Raw genomic sequence first — 23,524 nt, 5'->3', positions numbered from 1 at the left:
AGGTGTGTGATTTTGGATTAAGTGCTACTTCTTTCGACATATTTGATAAGTAAGTTGAAGTATTTCTAACACTGACTAGACCATTTTTCTTCAGCACGGAAGTGCTAAGTTAGCTGGAAATAAATAAATAAATAATGGCAGTTGCTCTGGAACTGCTTGTGAATGAAACTGTGGATTATTTAGCAGATATGAATGTTAAAATGATTTCAAATGTTAAAATGATTGCAAATTGGAACCCTGTTAAATACTGCCACCCTTTCTACATGGAAATAGCAAATGAGATGATTGTTTATGAGTATACATGTAACTGAGATTTTAGCATGTCGTGCAGGTGTGAAGGGGAAAAAAAGGAAAGGAAAGGGTAAAAGTTTGATCTACAATATCAAGTATGTTAGATGCTTAACCTTGATTTTGTTTTATTCAGAGTTGAGAGCAGTTTAACTATGCAGCATACGATTTCCTACAATGAAGCTTTGGAAGAAATTCCACCAAAATATTGGAAGATGGGGAAAACCCAGATTTGGGTGAGTGGGCATTCAACACATGATCATGACACCACCCCCTCCCTGAGGAGATAAGATGAGCATGTTAAAAAACGAAAAAGAGGGAAAACAAAAGCAAAAACCCACTGAAGAGGAGGTTGGACAAGCCAAACCCCAGCAAGGCAAAGACTTAACACCGCCATTGCATGTGCCTGCCTGGGGGAATGACCCTGACCACAGTCACAATTGCTGCTCTGTAGATACATTATGAAATTGCTGTGGTCGCACAATCCACAGCGAAGGCTCTGAAGGTCTATATGGCAAGTCATCTTCAACGTGTGTTCAATGGTGTGGGGTGGCGCTCATGCAGTCTTCGTGGCTGCCTCAAACGTGTATAGCTCCCATGGTGAATCAAACCTGATTGCACGAACTGCTGCTACGAGGTCCCAAATTCTCCTGGGACTGGATCGCTGGTTCACATCTAGAGTCCTTTTCGTCTCCTTAATACCAGTGTCATCTATCACCCAGTGTCGGGCCCAAGCTTGTACCTGCCAAGATCTACCTTCTTTGCAGCTCAAGGAGCATCTAGACTGTGTTTCCAGTTTGGTGCTGCTCTATCTCCAACCTGACCTGCTTATCTTCTGGCCTCGGGAAGCATGTCTTTTCAATTTGTGACACCTGCTGTTGAACAGGCCATGAATTTTCTGGAAACACCCTCACAAACCTGCTTGGGACGCGATTGAAATGGTCCTCATCCAGGATTCTTCTCCTATGAGCACTCACTGCCATTATTGATTGAACTTGTGTAAAGGATGTCTTTTCTCCTCCAGGAATGGGGTATGGTGATCATCTATAACATATTTATTCAATTTTTTCCTGATCAGTAAAAAAAAAGGGGTGGGAGATGTGGAAGAAAAATTATTTTCATTTATTCTCAATTATAATTGTTTCTGGTACTTCAAAAAATTAATTTTTTGTACTGTCATCAAATTGGCTTTCAGTAACGTTTTCCTTTTCCAAAGAGTATTTTGACCGACATATTGATAAAAAGAATATCTTACTCTGAAAAAGGTGTTATTCACTGCGTCAAAACAGGGTGACCTGGTTGATAACACTGCAAATTTTTGCCATGATTGTGTCATTCTCTCCTTCCCACCCAAAGTGGACATATATTGCAGTTTTGAGTTATTTTGCCTCATGCTTATCAGCTCATCCCATGGTTGAATTGCCAAGTGTCTCACCCTCCCATTCTTTGTGGTGTCAAATTATGTATAAGAGAAAGTGCTTCTGGCTTCTATTTCAGTGAAATCCATTCAAATGTTTCAGTGAATCAATGAATGTTCTTCCTCCGTGAATACGAAATTAATGATTCTCCAATTTTATGTTATTCCAACTTGTGGAAATTGAGTTCTTTTCTACCACAATTTCCTTCTGATTATTCCGTTGCAGGACTGTACCTATTTGGTGTTCCATTTGATTTAAATTGAATTTATTTCAATCCCATTGTAAATTCAATTGAAAAATAACCGAAAAAGTCATGGTTCAGGGTCAGGGGTCCAATCTAAACGGGGTTGCATCAAAGCAGGACGTTTTTGTACCCGCTCATCACTGCGAGCAGTTATAAAGTGGCAGTTCGAATTATGTCTCTTATTAATTACATATCACAACAGTACACAAACACCACACAAAATACAACACACAAAACTACACAAATACCACACAAAACTTGGATGGTCCTGTCCTGGTGAGAAAAAAAAAGTCCTGGTGAGGGTCTGCAATCTCTGAATGCTCTTTTTCTTGTTTATATAACTGTAAACTGTATTAGAAATTTATATAATTGTAAACTGTAAAATAAATATATGGGTAATACTCAACTGAGCACTCAACTGGTCATGGCTGGATAAGATAACCAGGCAACCACTGGTAGGCATGGATGCCCCAGAAAATATGTAACGGAGACAAAAGTAAATACCTATGGATTTTTTTTCATGCCATGAACAAACTTTGCTACATCATGGGTGGTAAAGGTTGTGGTAAAGTTTCATCACAATCATGTGTGTGGTTTCAGAGATGAAAGGAAATACATATTTTGGGGGGAACCCTGCATACATCCCCTTAGACCCCGATTTTTCTCAAATTATCAACAATCTTTGGAACATCACAGGTGTTGAATTTTGTGGTGAAGCTTCATCGGAATTGTATAGTTTCTGAGAAAAAGCAATACCTCCTTTGGGGGGCAACACCCCACCTCCCACCCCGACCTCCTTCGAACTCCAATTTTTCAATTGCATGAGCAAACATTGGTTTATCATGGGTGCTGAAGGTTGTGGTCAAGTTTCATCGAAATTGTTTGTGTAGTTTTGGAGAAGAAATCAAATACATATTTTGGGGGACAACCGTGTAAACACCGCTTTTGAATGAGCCCGATTTTTCTAACGTCATGAACAAACTTTGGCACAACATGGTTGATGAAGGTTGTGGACAACTTTAATCAGAATTATGTTTCACTTCTGAGAAGAAAGCGAATATCTCTTTAGGGGGAGGGAGCGACCTCCCCCATAAACTTCTGAAGACCCCCTCAGACCCTAATCCTATAAATGCCGTGAACAAACTTTGGTTTGTCAAGGTTGATGAAGGTTGTGGGCAAGTTTCGTCAGAATTACATTTTTAGTTTCTGAGAAGAAGGCAAATACCTATTTTGAAGGGCATCCCCCGTAGACTCCCTTTGGGCCTGATATTTTTTTATTGTCATGAACAAACTTTGGTACATACACAGTGATGAACGTTGTGGTAGTCATAAAAATTGAATATGTCGTTACAGAGAAGAAGTTGAACATATTTTTGAATGGACGGACGGATGGACAGATGATGCTCCGTCCCTTAAAATCCACGCAACTATGCCCCAGATGAGCTGAAAACTTCATTAGATAACTAACATTTCGAAATTGTAATTTCTATAACTGTAAACTGTGAAATAAAAATCTCAATTGATATCTAGCACTTGGAAATTGTCATTTCTTTCACTGCACACTGTATTGTAAGTTATATCACTGTAGACAGTGTTGTAAGTTCTATGACTGTAAACAGTATTGCAATTTCTATGACTGTAAACGGTATTGTAATTTCTATAACTTCAAACTGAATTGTAATTGATGTAACTGTAAACTGTGTTGTAATTTCTATTACTGAAAACTGGGAAACATAAACCTCAATTGATATCCTGCATTTGAAAACTGTAATTTATATAAGAGAAACTGTATTGTAATTTCTCTAACTGGAAACTGTATTGTAATTTCTCTAACTGTAAACTGTATTGTAATTTCTAAAACTGTAAACTGAATTGTAATTTCTAAGACTGGAAACTGTGAAATTAAATCCTCAATTGAAATCTCGCATTTGAAAATTGTAACTTCTCTAATTGTAAACTGTATTGTAATTTCTAAAACTGTAAACTGTGTTTTAATTTCTATAACCGGAAGCAAAAATAAAAACCACAATCAATATTGAGCATTTGAAAATTGGAATTTCTGCAACTGCAAACTCTATTGTAATTTTTATTACTGTAAACTGTGTTGTAATTTCTATAACTGTAAACCGTGAAATACAAACCTTAAATGATATCTCACATTTGAAAATTTTAATCTCTATAAGTGCAAACTGTATTGTAATTTCTATAACTGTAAAGTGGAAAATATAACACAAAATTTATATCTTGCTTTTGAAAATTGGAATTTCTATTACTGGAAAATGCATTTTAATTTATATCACTGCAAACTGTGAAACAAAAACCTCAATGGATATCTAGCATTTAAAAATTGTAATTTATATAATTGTGAACTGTATTGTAATTTCGAAATCTGTAAACAGTATTGTAATTTCTAAAACTGTAAAATGAATTGTAATTTCTTTAACTGTAAACTGTGAATTAAAAACCACAATTGATATCTACCATTTGCAAATTGTAATTTTTACAACTGTAAACTGTGAAATGGAAAACTCAATCGATATGGAGCAGGAGGTGAGTGATGCTTCCCTGCAATCATAAAGCTTCTACTTACATTTTATCTATGCATGAATCATGGTTTGTAATCTATCTATAATTCCAGCAATGTGTGTGTGTGTGTGTGTGTGTGTGTGTGTGTGTGTGTGTGTGTGTGTGTGTGTGTGTGTGTGTGTGTGTGTGTGTGTGTGTGTGTGTGTGTGTGTGTGTGTGTGTGTGTGTGTGTGAGACTGTGAACGTTGTTTCTCGACAAAAACTGGTCCGATCTAATTGAAACTTGCCAGGTATATTGCTGGGGACCTGAGTATGTGCCTTTTCAAGGTTTGATATTAATCGGACAAGTGCTTCCCAAGTTATGGCCATTTATTTACCAACCAATGACAGGACACGTTGCTGCGTTAGCGTGGCCGATGCGCCATTTTGTTACCAATTAAAGGACACGTTGCTGCATAGGCGTGGTCATTGGGGAAGAGATTCTTCACCGTGTTCCCCATTACGGGTTACAACATATGGATTTCCGAATAGTGATGACACTGTATTCCAATAATTTATCGATATCTTATGCGCATTTATAGATAACAACAATGCCCCAATACAGTCATCGTTTAGGAGAGTGAAGCAACGGCCTGTGTAGTTGTTTGAAAAATTTTTTTTTTTTGCACGTTCGTTTTTTTTCTTTTTTCTTTTTTCTCTTCCCTTCTTTTTGTGTTTTTCCTTGCGATGACATTGCGAAAAGGCAAAATACGTTGGTGCTAATTGAATAATTGGCCATTAAAACTAAATTGGGAATAATCGTAACTGCGATATGCGAACTTCCGGATAGTGATGACTTATTGTATTCTTTCTCGATGTCTTCTCGATTTTTTCTCGATTTATCGACTTACTGTATTCTTTCTTTCTCGATTTCTGTACTTTCTCGATTTTTTTTCTCGATTTTCTTCAACACAATGCCCCAATCCAGTCGTGGTTTATGACAGCAAAGGAACGGCCTGTGTAGTTCTTTGAAAGTTTTAATTTTTTTGCACGTACGGCCACGCACGTACGGCCATACATGTATGGGCACGTGAGAGTGACGGATCGGCCTGTGTGTTTGTTTCTGGCACGCAGTTAGAATTTTTTTTTTGCATGTATGGCCTCGCACGTACTGCCACACACGTACGGGCATGCACGTACGGGCATGCACTAGTTTATTATAATGTGTGGACACATCACACTAATAATTATATATATATATATATATATATATATATATATATATATATATATATATATATATATATATATATATATATATCACACACACAGTTAGATACTTCGAGAACAGGGAGAGCATCGTTGCACCTTATTAAACCTGCATATGGAGCCAACAACCAACAACACACACACATACACACACCTGAGTTGCCCAGTCCAGGATAAGCTGAAATGCAATGCAGATCTAATATAAACCAATGGGAAAAACAAGTTTCAGTTCCACACATTTCCACATGGCCCCATGACAATGAATTGCTACTTTCATATAACACTGCACATTATCTATTATATTAAAATGATATCCTACAACAAAGTCAGCAATGTAGGGAGAAAATATTGCAAAAAAATGTCAAAACAAACAACTTAATAAGATACCATTTATTCACTTTTTTAAATTAAAATTATAATTTTTGCTTATTAAAATTCTATTGATCACGATGTTTCATTTACCTGTCTCATTGGAGAATTGCACTTGAGGGCAAGCAATGCAATCATGACAACATAATGGCTTTCCAATCTGGGTAGCCTTTCGTGTTCCAGGTTTGCAGGAATTGCTGCACAAAGAGCGCGGAACCTTAAAAACACAAAATTCATTGAAAATATAGATAAAGAAAAAAAATATTACTGGCGAAGTACCCATGCTATGCATGGGAGGGAGCCCAAAAGCAAACACACAATGCGGACATGGCGAGTGCCAAACCATGAACCAAGAAATTCCACATTCCTGTGAAACCTTCAATCGAATGTCAGGAATGGGTAGCTGGTTCGTGAATGACATGGGAAAACAACAGTGAATGCCACACCATGAACCAATAAATTCCAAATTCCAGTGACACCTTCATTCTAACATCAGGAATGGACAGCCGGTTCGTGAATGACTTGGGAAAAAATCAGCGAATGCCAAACCATCCACATTCCTGTGATACCTTCAGTCTAATGTCAGGCATGGACAGCCAGTTTGTGATGAATTTGGGTTAAAAAGCAAATGCCAAACCATGAACCAATAAATTTCCCATTCCTGTGACACCTTCAAACTAACATCAGGCATGGTCAGCCGGTTCGTGAATGACTTGGACAAAAATCTTGCAGCAGCTAACGGATCTTAAAATGTCAAATTCGAGAATGCAACCTGTGGAAACCCTCACGTAATTTATTCATTCCACTTTAAACTCAATCTCTCTATATTTTCATTCGAAACAGTATCATTCGACTCACTAATTAACACGAGAATATAAATGTGACATAATACAAACACTCTTGAAGTAAACGAATGTAGACACCATTCTCACGTGACACCAAATACATATGAATCTTCCGGCGAGAAAGGGATTATTGTGACAGGAAAAAGGGAGGATCCATGGATAGATTGTGCTCAGAATCGTATGGACCATGTGAATTTAGTAGAATAGATGTATGCCTGAATTAGGGACAATGTAGGAGGAAAGTCATTTTGGAGAACATGCTTCACAGAGGCAGTGAGTTTAAATCTTAAAACATAATAGGTTATGGTTGTATTGTGTCAAAAATCTTGGCGTTTCAATACCTAAAGTAACTGATGAAATCAGGTGGAGGACATCTGGCCACCGAAACGCACTGGAGTCTTGCTATAACTGCCCTTTATGGGACACTGGATGCTTTGAATGCCCCATGAGCAGGTATGGCAATTGTGCTGAGGAATCACAAAAGATGAGATAAGCGGCCTCATGTGCTGCGAGGAGATTCTAGATTAGGAAAGGGGTGGGGGGTGGCTGTTGTGGTCGAGTGCCACCCCTCTCATGTGGATTTGCCACCAGGGACCAGGCGAGAGCAGTCTGAAGTGATGATGAGTACTGATGAAGGTGCATGTGTACCCTCTCTCTATGTTTTCTCCCCCAGATGTAGGACCACTGGAGAAATCGGACAGCATGTGAGCTCCTCATCATGACCACTTCCATTGACATCGAGAGCCACACATCTTTATGTGTTGTACCATCGTGGTACAGCAGCAGTAGCTCATGCTTGCCCAAATTTCTCGCCTGTACCATTTGTTGTTTGAGTCTGGTATTTTACCACCATAGTGGTTTATTTATTATATTTGCATATATGATTGTGTACTCCTCTCATCCCTGTTTATGGCTGTCCACTGCTTTGTTTGTTCAATTAATTTATTCAGAGCATGTTGTTCCTCCTTATCACTGTATTATTTTCATAAAAACATTTAATTGTAAAGAATGTCTTCCTACCATCTGCCCCCATGCCCGTGTGAACAACTACCATGTTTAGCTTCATTTGAACTATCCCTGGGGTTTCATAAGCAGGCGAAATCATGGACACAGTCATGTCTAGCATCGGTTCTACCATTTGTGCATGTCTTACATCTCTGGCTCAGAGCTCCTTGTTGGCGGACCCTCGAACAGGAAATTATTAAAGGAAAATTAGTGTCAACTCCTCCTTTTGTCACTTACAAGGATTCAACAGCTATAAAACTTGAAACTTAATTTTCCTTGATGTTAACAAAATTTACTCTTACCTTTGGTGTGCCATCATTCCATATAAATTCACTTGAAACAATACGAAGCTGCTTCTCTTGTGGATGAGATGAATCAAAAATTCCAACAACTTTGAAATCCAAACCACCTTCTATGTTTTTCTGCCAGTTCAAAATCTCATATACTGCTGGAGGATCTCCATTTTTATCAAAAAACAATGTTTCTCCTTTGTTAACTTTGAAAGTGACCTTCTTCAAATAGTATAATAGCTGGAATTTTAATTGAAGAATAAATTAAATTTAAGAAATCAATATTATATCGATATAAGACGAAAAGTACAATCTATAATATAATGTGAGGTGTGGTGTCTGTTCATGCAATTGTGTGTTCCGCTGTCTCCCGTTTATGGCCGCCGCTTCCCCCGCTGCATTGGAAAAGCTCCACATTGAGGCAAAGCTCACCAATCAACCATCCGTTGGACAAAAAACTGGGTGTCCCATCCAGCGACATGAGTTGGTGGATGCTAAATATCCACATGGTGTCCTTTGCAAAGAGTGTAGGTGAATTATAATGATGAGGATCTGTAAAATGAACAAATTACTAATTTCTGGCCAAACTACTGCTGGGAATGCAATGGCAAACCACCCAGTATAACCATTGCTCAGGAAGCTGCTTTGGTTGCACCAACACTCTGTGACAGAGTATGAGGATCATCACTAAGGTGAACAAACCATGTTGGCGGTGATAATCACTAAGCAGCCTGCATTAACAGTCTTTGAACAAACATTTCTGTGCAAAGTGAAAATTTATTTAAAGAAAAACTTCTCTCCATTTAGCAACGTGATCTAAAATAATGTTTCACAATAAACTTCAAAGAGCTCCAAAATAAGCTTAAATTCAATTACCAGTGGACTCGATGATGAAATTCGTTAAGGGTGGAGGAGTTTGGCATTTCAAACGCCACTTGGCACCAAGTTATGAGTTATATGAAGGACATTAAATATGGTGCGTGTTGCTTCCTTGCTTGATGCTCAATGGGTAAAAATGATAGACCATGGACATTGAGAAATAGGGGGGGAGTGGAGGGGAGAGTGGAGGAGAGAGGGGGAAAGGAGAGAGAGGAGAATGGCAGAGAGGAAAGCGGGAGAGAGGGAAATAATGGATTGAAAGGGGAGGAAGGATTGAGAGGGGAGTATGGAGAGAGAGGGGAGTATGGAGAGAGAGGGGAGAATGGAGAGAGATGGGAGGGAGGGAGAGAAAGGATAGGCGGTGTGAGTGGGAGTGAAGAATTTACCTGCTGTATCCATCCTGTCGACCCCATTCCTCCCCAACGGATTGTTTGTCGAAATCCAAATTTATCAAGGTAATGATGAAAATATCGCAACATTTTAATTTTAATTTTTATTTTTTACATACAATGGCAAGGCTCGTGTAAGAACCAACACATAGAATGTATAACAAGGGGAGCAGTAGACAAGAGGGATTGGTGAGGGAAGCAGAAAACAGTGGCGACGAGACATTGAGGAGATCTGTGGAAGAGAGAGGGATGTAGCGGGGTACACAGGGTTAACGAGATAGACACTGCAGGGACTTTCAGGAATGAAAGCAGTGAATGTGAATGAGGTAGGTTTGGAGTGGATTAGCGGGGGTAGAAAAGATCATGGTTTTGCTTGGAGGAAGACAAGAAATGGTGGTGAACAGCAGTTTTAAAGACCTGGAGGGAAGAGTGGGATTGAATAGTGTGTGCTTGTTTGTTGCAAAGGTGGGGAAAGAGAGGAATGAAAGAATGAAGCCGACAGTCAATGGCGAGCATCTTGCTCAGCATGCTGAAAATTCACACAGCCTGAACATGACAATTGTGCAGCCTTTCTCGTGCACAGAGGAAAGCAAAGCGAGATCCTCTGTCCCAGCCACGTTCCTCTCACCCCCATGTTCTCTGACTGATGACGCCTCTCTCGCGCTCTGCCTTATCCTAATCACGTCACACCCATCAATCATCAGCCACGGGGATGTGACCATAAGCCACCGTCACCCTTGGAGGCAGGGCTTCTTGCCTTATTGGTCATGCAGCTCGGTTGTAATGGTTGTTGTGGTTATAAAAACGTAATTCTATCATTGCTGGTTGTGTAATACAAAAACATTTGGAGAAGTCACAAGGGCTGAAACGATGGAGGCGGTTTATTCATACATATATATACATACATACATATATATATATATACATATATATATATATATATATATATATATATATATATATATATATATATATATATATATATATATATATATATATATATATATATATATATATATATATATATATATATATATATATATATATATATATATATATATATATATATATATATATATATATATATATATATATATATATATATATATATATATATATAGGGTGTCCCAAAAAATATACAACTTTTCATCTGCAAAGAGGATGGTCATAACGTATATTTTTAAAAAGATATATGGCTGGATAGAAAGCTGAAAGGTTGAAGTTTATTGTACCAATGTCAAAATTGCCACCAAAATTGAAATTTTGGTATAGAATCGCCGTTTTCTTTTGGACCACATCTTCGACGTAGGCTCCACGTTGCCAGATCACTACTTGCAAACGCGTTGTCATGTTCTCCATCACTTTGGGAAAAGTTTCCTGCGGAATGTTCTGGATTTCTCGGTGGATGATTTCCTTTATCTGATCAAGAGTCTGAGGCCTAAGGTTTCCATAGATCCTGTCATTGAGATACCCCCACAAGAAGAAGTCTGGAGGAGTAAGGTCAGGGGAATAAGGTGGCCACTCAACGTCTTTGTAGAGGGAGATAAAGCGGCCCTCAAAATGTTGGAAAGGCATTTTGTATGGAAAGGCAGGAATGTCATGGTGAAGGATCCTCTGAACGGTGCTCGTATGAATGTGTGTCTCGGCAGAAAGTCATCGAATCGAGTTTTTTGGACTCTGAACAACCGCCTGTCTCACAATTTCCACATTTTCTTCACTACGACCTGTCCTCTTCCGACCACTGTGACTCTTGTTAAGGTCACAGATGGTTCCCACATTGGTATACTTTGCGATGGTGCATTTTATTATCCGAAAGTTTGGTGCATGGCGCAAGTGGATCCCAAAATGTCTCGAGTAAGGACATTGCACCTGTATGATACTTTTCGTCTGGTGCCAAAGTTCAACAATTTTTGTCCGTTGGTGTATGGTCAGTCTTGGCATTTTTATGGTGCTTGCTTGATATCAAAATAAACTTCAGGGTCTCTGCAACAAGAAATGAAGCATTAGTGACAAAATTACCACTTTTTTAAGATCAAACGAAGCATTTTAAAAGTTGTATATTTTTTGTGAAACCATATATACAGTCTATTGTTACGTCTATGGAAATTCGCAGACCATCATAAAGGACCTTAGATCAGTTATGACGATAAGTATATGTGTAGTTAGATTTCCCCACTGTTGTTTAGAGGGAATTTTCCGTGTTCACAGGGCTGTGATCCTTTGAGTTAGCCGTTTTTCTTTTCTCTATCATTATTTTGGACCAATCATCCCCCAACAACCAAATCGCCACCACCAACATCATTCCCAAACAACTACACCGAAACACCACCACCTTCGCCTCTTTACCTCCACAAATCCACCCCGCAAACATCGCTTCACTGCCATTCTCAAACGACGCCTGCCAGCAACCAAATCGCCACCACCAACACCCTTCCCAAACCACCGCAGCAAACTCCCAACACCTTTCCCTTTCTACCAAACGTCGTGCCATGGGTTGTGAATGGGTTCCTTTCGCCTCGAAAAACGGATCAGGAATGATTCACACCCACTTTTCATCCATCCAATGGCTGAGCATCAGGTGGTGCAGCCCCGCCTCCGAACCCGCTGTGAACCACAAATTTGCATATGCACTCCTCCCCCGGCCTGTATAAGCGTGAGCACAATGCAGCTCGCGGCAGTGTATCGGTCGCGGCAGTCAAGTCGGGTCTGGAGAGTGGCAGTCAAGTCGGGTCTGGAGACTGGCAGTCTGGAGTCAGTGGAGTGGCAGTCTGGAGGGGTCGGAGAACCGGATGGAGCTCGAAGAGGCAGACGGCGGCAGTGTCGGTGGGGCAGAGTCGGGAGACGGAGCTCGGAGCTGAAGTTTTAAGGCAGACGGGGAGCGCCGGAGAGAGCTCGCCGGCCAGGCCAGTGGCAGGAAGCCAAGCGCAGCTATGCTGGCATCGCGGCTTGACCGCAATCGCGCCACAAGGGTGCGGGTAAGGTCTCGTGGACCTGGCCGCTCATCCAGGTTCCACGCACATTTGGTCCACGAACCTGTCTGCCACCCTTGCCTTTGAGGGTGGCTTTTTCCTTTGCTTTTGTGTAAATGCATGTGGTGGCGCCGGGTTATAAGTAGAATTGTCTAAGTGTGAGTGTGGAATAAAGACACTTTATTGGGTTGTAACTCCACCTTTGCTTGCTTTCACTGTATACATGCCTGAATTACTGTATGGCTGTAAAATACGTGCTTGTCTGAGTGTGCAATAAATGTGCTTGTTGAACTGTTCCCCGTTTCGTTGCGTACTTTCCCTTGTTTGAAAGTTCCATCTTGCATCACAGAAGGAATTGGAAGGAGGGGTGTAAGCACCCGGTAAATAATCACGTACATCGGGGCTGGCTATAACACCGCTCAGTTATTACTGAAGCATGGAACGGACTGCTTATTGGTTCGTGTCCTAGGCCGGCCAGCGGCGAGGTACAATCGCCTGGTTAACTACCCGCGCAGGTACTTGGGTAGGTTGAGTTTGGAGAACAACCCTATCCAGCGCGGGTGGCCGATTGGCACGATTGTGGTGGGGTCGAAAGACCCACCCGTGACAAGCTCCTGGAGGTAGTTCCAAGGAGGGTAACGACTGAATTGTCCGTTCCGGTGGGCGACGCGGTCGCGATTTGAGTTACGTGACTGATTGCACGCCGGGCGGACCAAAATTTGTAACAATATATATATATATAAATCTATATATATATATATATATATATATATATATATATATATATATATATATATATATATATATATATATATATATATATATCTTGTTGTGGAAATGGCCTTTAGTCAGGTCAGGTCAGGTATGGGAGCATGTGCCAGAACAGCGCGTCGCTGCATCCACTTTCCGCCGGTACTCCAGGGGCCTCCGTCTGGCCATCCCCCAGGCAGATGCCAGGCCCATCACCATCTCCTTGAGATGATGGTCAACCTGCTGCAACCATGAGGCACGTGGTCGGCCCACTGGCCTCCTCCACTCATGAGACTCCCTCGCTGAGAGAATCTGGTGAACAGGATCAGCGTCAGGAAAACGAGCCACATGTCCATACAGCCGCAACTGACACTCACGGACTATGCAGCTAACAAATCTCATCCGAGTCTCTCTCAGCAACCGCTCGTTGGACACAAAATCCGACCAGCGATAACCAAGGATTCTCCGAAGAGACCTGGTACCAAAGGAATTAAGTCTCCGTCTCAGATCCTTGGTCAGAGTCCAAGTCTCGCACCCATAGAGCAAAACTGGAAGTACCAAGGACCTGAAGACTCGGACTTTCGTCCTCCTGCACAGGTACCGGCAGTGCCACACCCCATGATCCAGTGAATGCATGACTCCCCAGGCCCGACCCAGACGTCTATTGACCTCCGGCTCACAACCTGCGGAGACATGAATATCACTGCCAAGGTAAGTGAATCTATCCACGACCTCAACATCCTCACCACAAACAGACACAGACAGGACAGCAGCATCCAAGATGTCACCGAAAGCCTGGATCTTAGTTTTGACCCAAGAAATCCGTAATCACAATGGCTCCGACTCCTCATTCAGCACCTCGAGGGCCCCCAAGAGGATGTCTAAAGTCTCCGCAAAGATGACTGCATCATCTGCAAAATCAAGGTCCGAGATCTTGACATTGCCAAACGATGCACCGCAACTTGATCTCTCCGACATCCTCCCAAAAATCCAGTCCATACAAGTGCTGAAAAGTGTGGGGGCATGTCCACATCCCTGACGAACTCCAGTAACAACTGGAAATAAGTCAGAGATGGTACCACCACACTTCACAGCACTCTCAGTACCAGAGTAGAGTTCAGACATCAGATCGATCAGTTTCGGTGGCACCCCACGAAGACCAAGAATCCTCCAGAGGACATCCCGATTCACTGAATCGAACGCTTTACAGAGATCAACATAGGCTGCAAGCAGCCCCTGCCGAAACTCTCGTCTGCGTTCGGTGAGGACACGAAGTGCAAGGATACGGTCAATCATTGACCTCTTTGGTGTAAAGCCTGACTGCTCTGGACGCTGGTGCTCAAGCAGATGGTGGCGAACCCTATCAAGAATTATCCGAGCAAATACCTTGCCCGGCACTGAGAGCAGCGTCACCCCTCGCTAGTTGTTGCAGTCTTGGCGATCACCATTCCCTTTCCAGAGGGGGACAACAAGGCCCCTCTTCCAGTCAGTTGGGATGATGCCTGTGTTCCAGGCAGAGCACAAAACTGCATGCAACGACACAAGTGCAGCATTTCCACCAGCCTTGAGAAGTTCAGCATGGATGCCACAGATCCCTGGGGCTTTGCCCGGTTTCAACTGGTTCACCGCAGCCCGTGTTTCCACAAGTGAAGGTGGACCACAGTCGATTCGAGGGTCAGCAACAGGGATTGTAACACCCTTGACGTCCAACTCGACAGCTGGGGGATCAGCCTGATACAACCGCTCAAAGTAACTGGCCCAGCGGGCCTTCACTTCAGACTCCTCTGTCAAGAGCCTACCACACACTGCTCGAACTGCAGTGCTCCGAGCGATGGGCTTGGATGAACGTAATGCGCGAATTCCCCTGTAAGCGGGACGAGAATCACCTGTCCACAGGTGATGCTCTACCCCCTCACAGATTCCTCGCACATAGGCCTCCTTGTCCACCCTCAGTGCACGTACAGTTTTACGCCTCAGCTCCCTGAACAGCTCAGCTCTGCCATTCAGCCTGGCCCTGCGACTCTGGTCAATGGTATCCAGTGTCCCTTGAGAGACAAAATTCTTCTTTGCCCTGCGGTGAACTCCAAGGCATCCACCGGCAACATCAAGGACGGTGGTCTTGAAGGTGCTCCACAACTCTTCAGGACCCCCCAAAGCACCCAGACCCCCCAAGTGTCCACTCAGCCTGTTCGCAAACTCCTCAGCTACTCTGTCATCCCTGAGCTTGGCAACATCCAGCCTAGACTGGGATGGTACCATTCTCCAGGATTTAAGGTGCAGCTTTAGAGTTGCTACAACAAGCCTGTGGTCAGTATTGAGGAAATGAGCACTCCGGTAGACCCTGCAGTTCTGGATCATCCTCCAACGACCGTCAATGAGGACATGGTCAATCTCCTTTGCCACACCGCCAGCGTTGGAATACCAAGTCCAGCGATGAGCTTGTGGGCGCTGAAACCATGAACCAGCCACCCTAAGTCCATGACTTCTTGCAAATCAAGGAACTTAGTGCTATTCTGGTTCTAGTTCCTGACCCATGGGGACCAACACACACCTCATAACCATCCCTATCAGTTCCCGTTGATGCATTGAAATCCCCCAAGACTAGAAGTGTATCTCGTCTGGGGCACTGATCAACCACAGACTCGAGTGTGGCGTAGAATGCATTCTTCACGGTGAGATCACTCGCCTCAGTCGGAGCATAAATAGAGACCAGGGAAATGACACCTAAGGAGTGACGAATCCTTAATCTCATAATACGCTCGTTGACCGGTATCCATTATCATTGGGGTCAGCTTATTGGACACAGCTACAGCAACTCCTTGGGTATGGTAACCATCAGAGCGACCAGACCAATAGTAGGTGTAACCACCCACCATTATCTCGCCGCAATCCGGTCTCCGAACCTCAGAGAGAGCTGCAATCCCGATGTCCAAACGCTTGAGCTCAGATGATAACAGAGACAGGTGATCATCCTCTCTTAGGGATAGGACATTCCAGGCACCCACCCAAAGGGACCGCCTCAGGTTAACCCAAGGAGACCGCCGTCTGGTGGACGACACCTCAGCACCACTCCGACACACTCTCCCGCAATCTGACCCAGGGATGTTACCCCGTGGTTTCCCTCCTATCATCAAAGATTGGGGGTCCCGAAGGCTTTGCCCCAATCCCGTCATCCGGTGAGCTGCCCTGCGAAGGGAAGCTGCGCAGGAGGTACTCTCACGGAGTGGGTTTTCAGATTTTTTTTGCGTTTTTGCGTTTTGCGGAATGAAGGGTTTTACAGTGGCCGGAGTACAAATCCTGCCACCAACCTCCTGATAAAAGGTAACCCAACTGCAGGAGGACGTCCGCAGACACAGTTGGGCACTAGATATGGATGGCCATTGGCTCACAAGGAGCTCCTCCGCCCTTTGACAGGTTTTGTTTTTAATCCTGTTGGGTGTCCATATTCAAACACCCCCCTCACCAGAAAACCTGGTGGGGGAGACGGTTTAGTCACCGACAACCCGACCATGGAACAGGTTAGTACAGGTTTACATGGTACCTGTAGCAGGTCTCAGATCGAACTTTACCTGACATGAGCCTTTAGTGTGTTATTAAATATAGGATTAGCCCAGATTCCCCCTTTAATGCATGTTTAGTCAGGTTGTTCGGTCATTGGACGTTATATGTGTGTCGGAAGGTGTAGCTGGCTGTTCATTGTTCCTACAGTGGCGGTGTGCTGATAGGTGGTTTTCTTCTTCTTCCTTCCCCTCTCCGAAATATTCCCTGCCCAGCGCTCTGAGAGTGTCGTTCGGCGAGACGTGCCGGCAACCCATTGGACGAGGGCTGCTGCAGTCTCGAGCGATGGACCAATCACGGGTCCCCGGAAGCAGTCTGTAAAGCTCGCCCAAATAAAGGCGAATTGAACTGGCTGCTTTGTGAGTCTGGGATCTGTTTTTAGTGTACAGAGCAAGCCCCAATAAAGGCAAGAAAGGGACTGCATGAAGTCAGTCTGCAATGGGCTGGATGAGAAACTGCTAGTGAGAGACTGGAATCGGCTTCGTGATGGGCGCACCCCAAGAAAGGCAAGGAGGGGACGGCATGAGGTCTGTCTGCCATCGGCTGGAAAAGAAACAACTAGTGTGAGTCGCGATCTGCTGTGTATGGGACGGCTGTGTCTGTCTGCGATCCGCTTCGTGAAAGAGGCTGGAAGAACTGCATGAAGGGAATCGGCGATCAACTTTTATGAGGAGGTCCCCCACAGGTTCATCCGGAGTCCAGTGACGGAGCCTCTGACTGTCCCTACTCACGGCACGGCTTGACACGTCTTGTATTCCCGTCGATCCGCCTGCGGAGCCCAACACCCCGATTTGGCCTGATCTGGTGAGCAGGCCAGGCATGGATTTGTATGCTGGACCTTGTGAGAAGCCAGCTGGAGCACACCGCAGATCTTTTGCTCTTGTGCCTTCGACCTTATGGGGGCTGAACGCGCTGAGGCTGCATGTTTGGGCGGTGCGACAAAAGGACGACTCCGCTATTTTGCCACACGGTGTGTTTGAGCTTGGGTGCTCAAATCCGTTGACATCGGCTTGTCAGAAGCCGCATTCGTGCCTTTGTCACTTTTCTTCTCGTCCATGAGGTCTCACTAAGTACTCTGTGTCTTGTCTGCATGTTGTCTCAGGTTTATCTTGCTTGGGTTCCCTTCGAAACCCGTAATCCATAGCTCCCTAGTTAAGTGTGGGTCATAGATTGATTATAACATTGTCGTGAAGGTTTTGCTTGTGTCATTTCCCCGATGTGTCCCCAATAAATTTGGCTGATTCATATGAAAGTTGCGGCATTGCGTTTATTCATCCTGTGCTGAGGAACAATTCGCTCGATTTGTATATAAAACCCAAACGGGCTATGGACTGGCAGACTTCGCTCGGTCTCTGACAAATCCAGTCTGTAGCTGGGGTCTGTTTCCCCAACTGGCAAGGCACTGGTGTATTTTAGTATCGTGATCTGAGGCGCGTAACCCGAGGCCTGTGCCGAGCCAGCCGGCGTTATAACCCCGGAGAGGGCGGTGTGGTTAAATGACGCCAAATCTTCAACATTTGGCTGTCAAGAGCGTGGTGCGAATCCCGCCACCGCCGAATCCTAAACAATATATATGATTGAACCAACAATAACCAGACCACGGTGTGAAAAAAAACATCACAATATTGGTGTCTTAATGGAAACATCACGAATGTGAAAAATATCAAATAAACCTTGTTGAAGAAAGATCCAAAACAAAACTGGAGAAAACAAATAAGCGAATAAATTAAAATACAAATGAATTAAATGATTTAAAAAAATTATTAACATCCTTGAATGGATATAAAACGTTGATGGTTGCCAAATAATGGAAAAATAATTCACTACAATGTCAAAATTATTTGCGGCTGAGGAGGAGTTCACGCCAGAGTGTTGAAGAGGTTCATCATTTCATGTCTGCTCAAAAAAGATAGTTAACGTCATTAACAAATTCAATATACTATTTATTAACATTCTTGATGATAATTAAAGCCATAAGAGAAGAAAACACTTGGATGAACAAAGAAACAACCAAATATTTTTTTTAGGCTCTCTTTTTGAGTTCAATGAGCAACGTGACCGTTGGTATTTAAATTAATTATTTCATGTAAAGATGATAAGAGAGTTCAAGATGAGAAGATATCAATATTGGGAGAAATACGGAGTGGATGTAAAGACGGTAAGATATGCCAAGCTGTGAAGATGCCAAGAATGGGAGGAATAGGGGGTGGATCGTCAGAAAGGTTTTCAATACCAAGCTGATAACATGCTAATAACATAATGGGAGGAATCGGGGTGATATTTGAGAAGGAAGGTAAAACAGTCGTTTTCTTTCTTACCATTCAATTAAATGTAAAATTGGGATGGGGAACAAGGGGATGATGATAAAAAAAGTTTCCCTTTTTCCCCCTTTCACTTGCATGTAAAATTGGAAGGGGGTGGGGTTGTCCTACAACTGTCATTTTCTACCACTGATATCTTTGCTGTTAAGAAATATGAGGTTTTATATCCTATTTTTGAGCTTTTTTATTATTTTTTTTATTTTTGAGCTATGGACGAAGTTGTGAAGTTGTGTTTTTCTCAGAGTTTTGTACTGAGGGCTCTTTTCAGAATTGTCACTGAGCCAGGAACAGTATCCCACTGTAGTTCATTTGTGGTAATGCTCCCAGGGATTGTTTGTAATAGATTTGTGAGGTTCTTCCGTTGCACCAATTATTATCAATGGTAAAATTTAGGCACTCTTCTGCTTCCAGGATATTTTAATTTCATTCTTGTGTTCTTGATATTTGTTCATTTTCTTGATGTGTGTGTGTCGATCCAGACCATAACTCTTTTTTGCTTTTCTTTAATATATATATATATATATATATATATATATATATATATATATATATATATATATATATATATATATATATATATATATATATATATATATATATATATATATATATATATATATATATATATATATATATATATATATATATATATATATATATATATATATATATATATATATATATATATATATATATATATATATATTATCCAGACCGGAGATCAAAATCACATTTGAGCTTTTGTCATCAAATTTTCAAAAAAGCTTTATTCTGAGAATATGAAGAATACAAATTAAGAATATTGGTCAAAAGGTTCAAGTTACGGTTTAGCATACAGGAGAATAAATCCGAATACAAAGCAGACGGGCTTTGGATTTTCAGATGCTCTCTAGTTTCTTTTTCTATCATGGTATTTTTACCACGGGCTTCCAGCTGCTATTGCAGAATAAGAAGAGTTACTTACAGAAAAAAAAGAAAGCAAATTATTTTCTGGCACTTGTAATTTCTCACCAAAGCGTTAAAACTCTTCCTCAAAATGGAAATATAATAATAAATATTATAACATTTGTTGTCAATTTAATCATGACTCAACATACAAGGCACCACAAAAACATAATGATGTTACAATAAAATCCAAGAATATAACAAAACAAGCTACATGTAAATATCAAAATAAATGAATAACACTGAAATATGTTATTGGTACTTTTTTGGCCACAATTGCTTAAATCAAGGAGCAATAATGGAAATGCATGTTGCATTCAGAAGAGTGTTTGGTTTTCCTGTTACCTGCCATGATTGAAAGTTCATAATAGCAGCGCAAGTACCATTTTCCCATGGGCTGTGACCAGGAACACATTGTTGCACATTATGTAAGGCATGAGCAAGAGCATACGTAGCTATGTATGTGTGGTAGGTCACTCTCATGTGGGACACATCAGTAAATTGTGTCTCAACATTACGCAGATCTTCAAGGCCAGTGCAGGTCCTTAGTTTTGTTGAAATGTTCCAGGAGCAGTTAAACATCGATTTCCAGAATTCCAAAAGAAACACATTTTCCAAACATTTCACATTGCAGCAATCATTTTGAAATTTAGATTGATTTATTTTCCAGACAATGGAATTGATGATATTTTCACTGGATGAAACACTATCATTTGTTTCATCATGTGAAAATATCTTGATACTTGGAATCAGAGGAAGTTTTTTATTCTTTTTGTTGAATTCACAATTCATACTTAGGTTATTTGTTCCAGATTTGCATTGAGTTGTTGCACTTGCAACATGAAAAATAATCCTTTTGGTTTTTTGCCTTGATGTCTCAAATCTATTTTGATGGATATCTTTGTTACATTTGTGAAGTGCATTTTTGAAGAAAGACCGGCGAGTGACAATAAATTTATAAAAACCAGGAATTGAACCATGTCGGAAAGCAAAACCAATGGTCCCTTGAAATATGTGAGAAAGTCGTTGAGAAGTGTATGGTTGGAAAGTTGCCCAATCTTCACTCGCAATCCAAATCTTTCCTGTGATGTTTCTTTTCCAAAGTTCCTCAACAAATGGACTGAATGTAATTTCTGCACTGAAAACAACAATCACTGTTACTTTGGTTCTTTCAAGAATTTCACCTGCAGTTAAAGAGAAAGTGGTTTCTTCATGAATAAAAATACAAGTTTCACACCAAGGAACTTCACAGCAGGAGAGGCCATTAAGCCCATCAAAGCCTGCACAATGATTGAAAACCCATAGTTGTTTGTACGTGCTCTATCCTTTAAAAAAAATTTCAATCAAGCAATGAAACAGCAGAAACGATTTTTCTGTTTTTTTTTTTTGACTTGGAACAGATTCAAACTGCCAACCACTCAGACTCAATGTGGAAGCTCACACCATTATGCCACCAAGTCAGCATTAATTTAAGGTGTAATATTTAAAAAGTTCTGCTTTACAGGCAACAACAGTCGAAGGAAAACTGCACTTTATTTTGTATACATTGTCGATGCTCAGACGAGTGCTAACACACAACGCACAGCAAGGGGGGCATGAGACAAGAGGGGTGGGAGAGGTAAGGACACAACTCTGGGGAACTAAGACATGAGGAGATATGTGGAAGGGAGAGGGATGGGGCAGGGAACATTGGGTATACAAGCTGGACATTACAGGGACTTTCAGGAAGGAAAGCAGGGGATTTGAAGGATGTGGGTATGGGGTGAATTAAAGGGGGTGGAAAAGATCAAGGATCTGGATAGGGAATGATAAGAGGTGGTGGTGAAAAGCTGTTTTGAACGCCTGGAGGGAAGAATGGGATTGAACAGAGTGAGGAAATTTATTCCAAATGCAGGAAAAAAAGAGGAATGAAAGAGTGAAGGTGAGCTGTGCTTTGTGATTTTGCTACTTTTACCATAAGCGGGTTGTTGGTGGACCTTGAGCGCCCTGCGGAAATGTGGTGGGGACAAATCACAGACATAGCAGGGAGGGGCGAGACTGGAGAGGAGACGGTGGAAGACAGAAAGACCACCGACCTTCCTGCGGTGAGAGAGGGTGAAAGGCCCAAAGACTCAACCTCATCGTGGGAGATAATGGTCCAAAATGCGTTGGTTTCCACTGCTTGAAGCCGAGAAAGGTGAGGCAGGAGCTCCAACCCAAGGGGAGAGCAGTACTCCATCAGGCAGTGGAGGAAAGCATTGTATGTGGTCAGGAGTTCAGGTCGGCCGAGGAAGGACTTTGTACAATGGGGGATAAACAGTCGGAGACTGGCTTTGGAAACCAGGTTGGAAATGTGGCTTTCCCAGGAAAGATCATGGCAGAAATGGAGATATTCCCTTTCCTTGGCAGTGGCATTCATATCTCTGCTCACTGTGAGCCAGAGGCCAAGAGATGCCTTGATCGGGCCTGGGGAGTAATGCTTGCACTGGATTATGGGGTGTGGTGCTGTCTGTACCTGCGCGGGAGGATGAAAGTCCAAGACTTCAGGTCCTTGGTGCTTCCAGTCTTACTCTATGGATATGACTTGGCCTCTGACCAGGAATCTGCAATGTAAACTTAATTCCTTTGGGACCAGGTCTCTTCGGAGAATACTTGGCGATCGCATGGTCAGACTTTGAGTCCAACGGCGGTTGCTGAGAGAGACTCAAATGAGGTTTGTTTGCTGCATCATCTGTGACCATCAGCTGCGCCTGTATGGACATGTGGCACCTTTTACTGATGCTAGTCCTGCTCACCAGATTCTCTTATCGAGGGAGCCTCATGAGTGAAGGAGGTCAATGGGCTGACCTCGTGGTTGCAGCAGGTAGATCAGCATCTCAAGGAGATGGAGATGGACCAGGCATCTACCTGGGGGATGGCCAGAAAGAGGCCGCTAGAGTGTAGTCGGAAAGTGGATTCAGTGAAGTGCTGCTCCAGCACTTTCTCCCACACCTGACATGAACCATTTCATCCACCGAATTTTGTAATAACTCATCCATAACTTTTTGAGATATCATGCTGTACATTTCTCAATGGTGAAGAACCGCTTGAAAAATTCTCGGATCCAGATCCGCATTTTCACCAAATTCAATTCATTTAGTCCTTGTCACACTCCCAACATTTCCCCCAAGTTTCATTCAAATCCATTCCTATTTTTGAGATATTCTGCAATGTCATTTTTTGCCCAAACACTCAAAGGTGAAGAATGAGTTTCAAATTATATAATCCTCGAATGCAGATTTTTGATCTTCCACAAAATCGAATTAATTTGTCATTGTCACACAGCCATTGCTCCTTCCTCCCAACTTTCTCGGATTCACGCTGTGGAAACCAAGGCATTTCGGATCAATGGTATCTCCCGCGATGAGGCTGAGTCTTTGGGCCTCTCACTTTATCACCGCAGGCAAGTCACTGGTCTTTCTCTCTTCTACCTTCTGCTCTCTGGTCTCACCCCCCCTGCTG

At 42.3% G+C, this 23,524-nt stretch overlaps 1 protein-coding gene across 1 annotated transcript in view; it reads right to left on the bottom strand.

Annotated features, from left to right (window-relative positions):
- The window catches only part of LOC147035821 (extracellular calcium-sensing receptor-like), a 95,206-nt gene that overhangs the window by 24,008 nt on the left and 47,674 nt on the right, over positions 1-23,524 (bottom strand). The window contains exons 7-9 of the mRNA XM_085869673.1: positions 20,390-21,228; positions 8,246-8,473; positions 6,187-6,310 (exon numbers count right to left, since the gene is read on the bottom strand). Of these exons, the coding sequence (XP_085725799.1) occupies positions 6,187-6,310; positions 8,246-8,473; positions 20,390-21,228 (1,191 nt within the window). The remainder of the gene's footprint in view (positions 1-6,186; positions 6,311-8,245; positions 8,474-20,389; positions 21,229-23,524) is intronic.

The sequence above is a fragment of the Eptatretus burgeri genome, chromosome 1 (assembly GCF_056783735.1).
Source record: "Eptatretus burgeri isolate ZD-2024b chromosome 1, Ebu_testis_v1, whole genome shotgun sequence".
Taxonomy (NCBI): Eukaryota; Metazoa; Chordata; class Myxini; order Myxiniformes; family Myxinidae; genus Eptatretus; species Eptatretus burgeri.
This window is presented reverse-complemented; position numbering and strand designations above follow the sequence as displayed.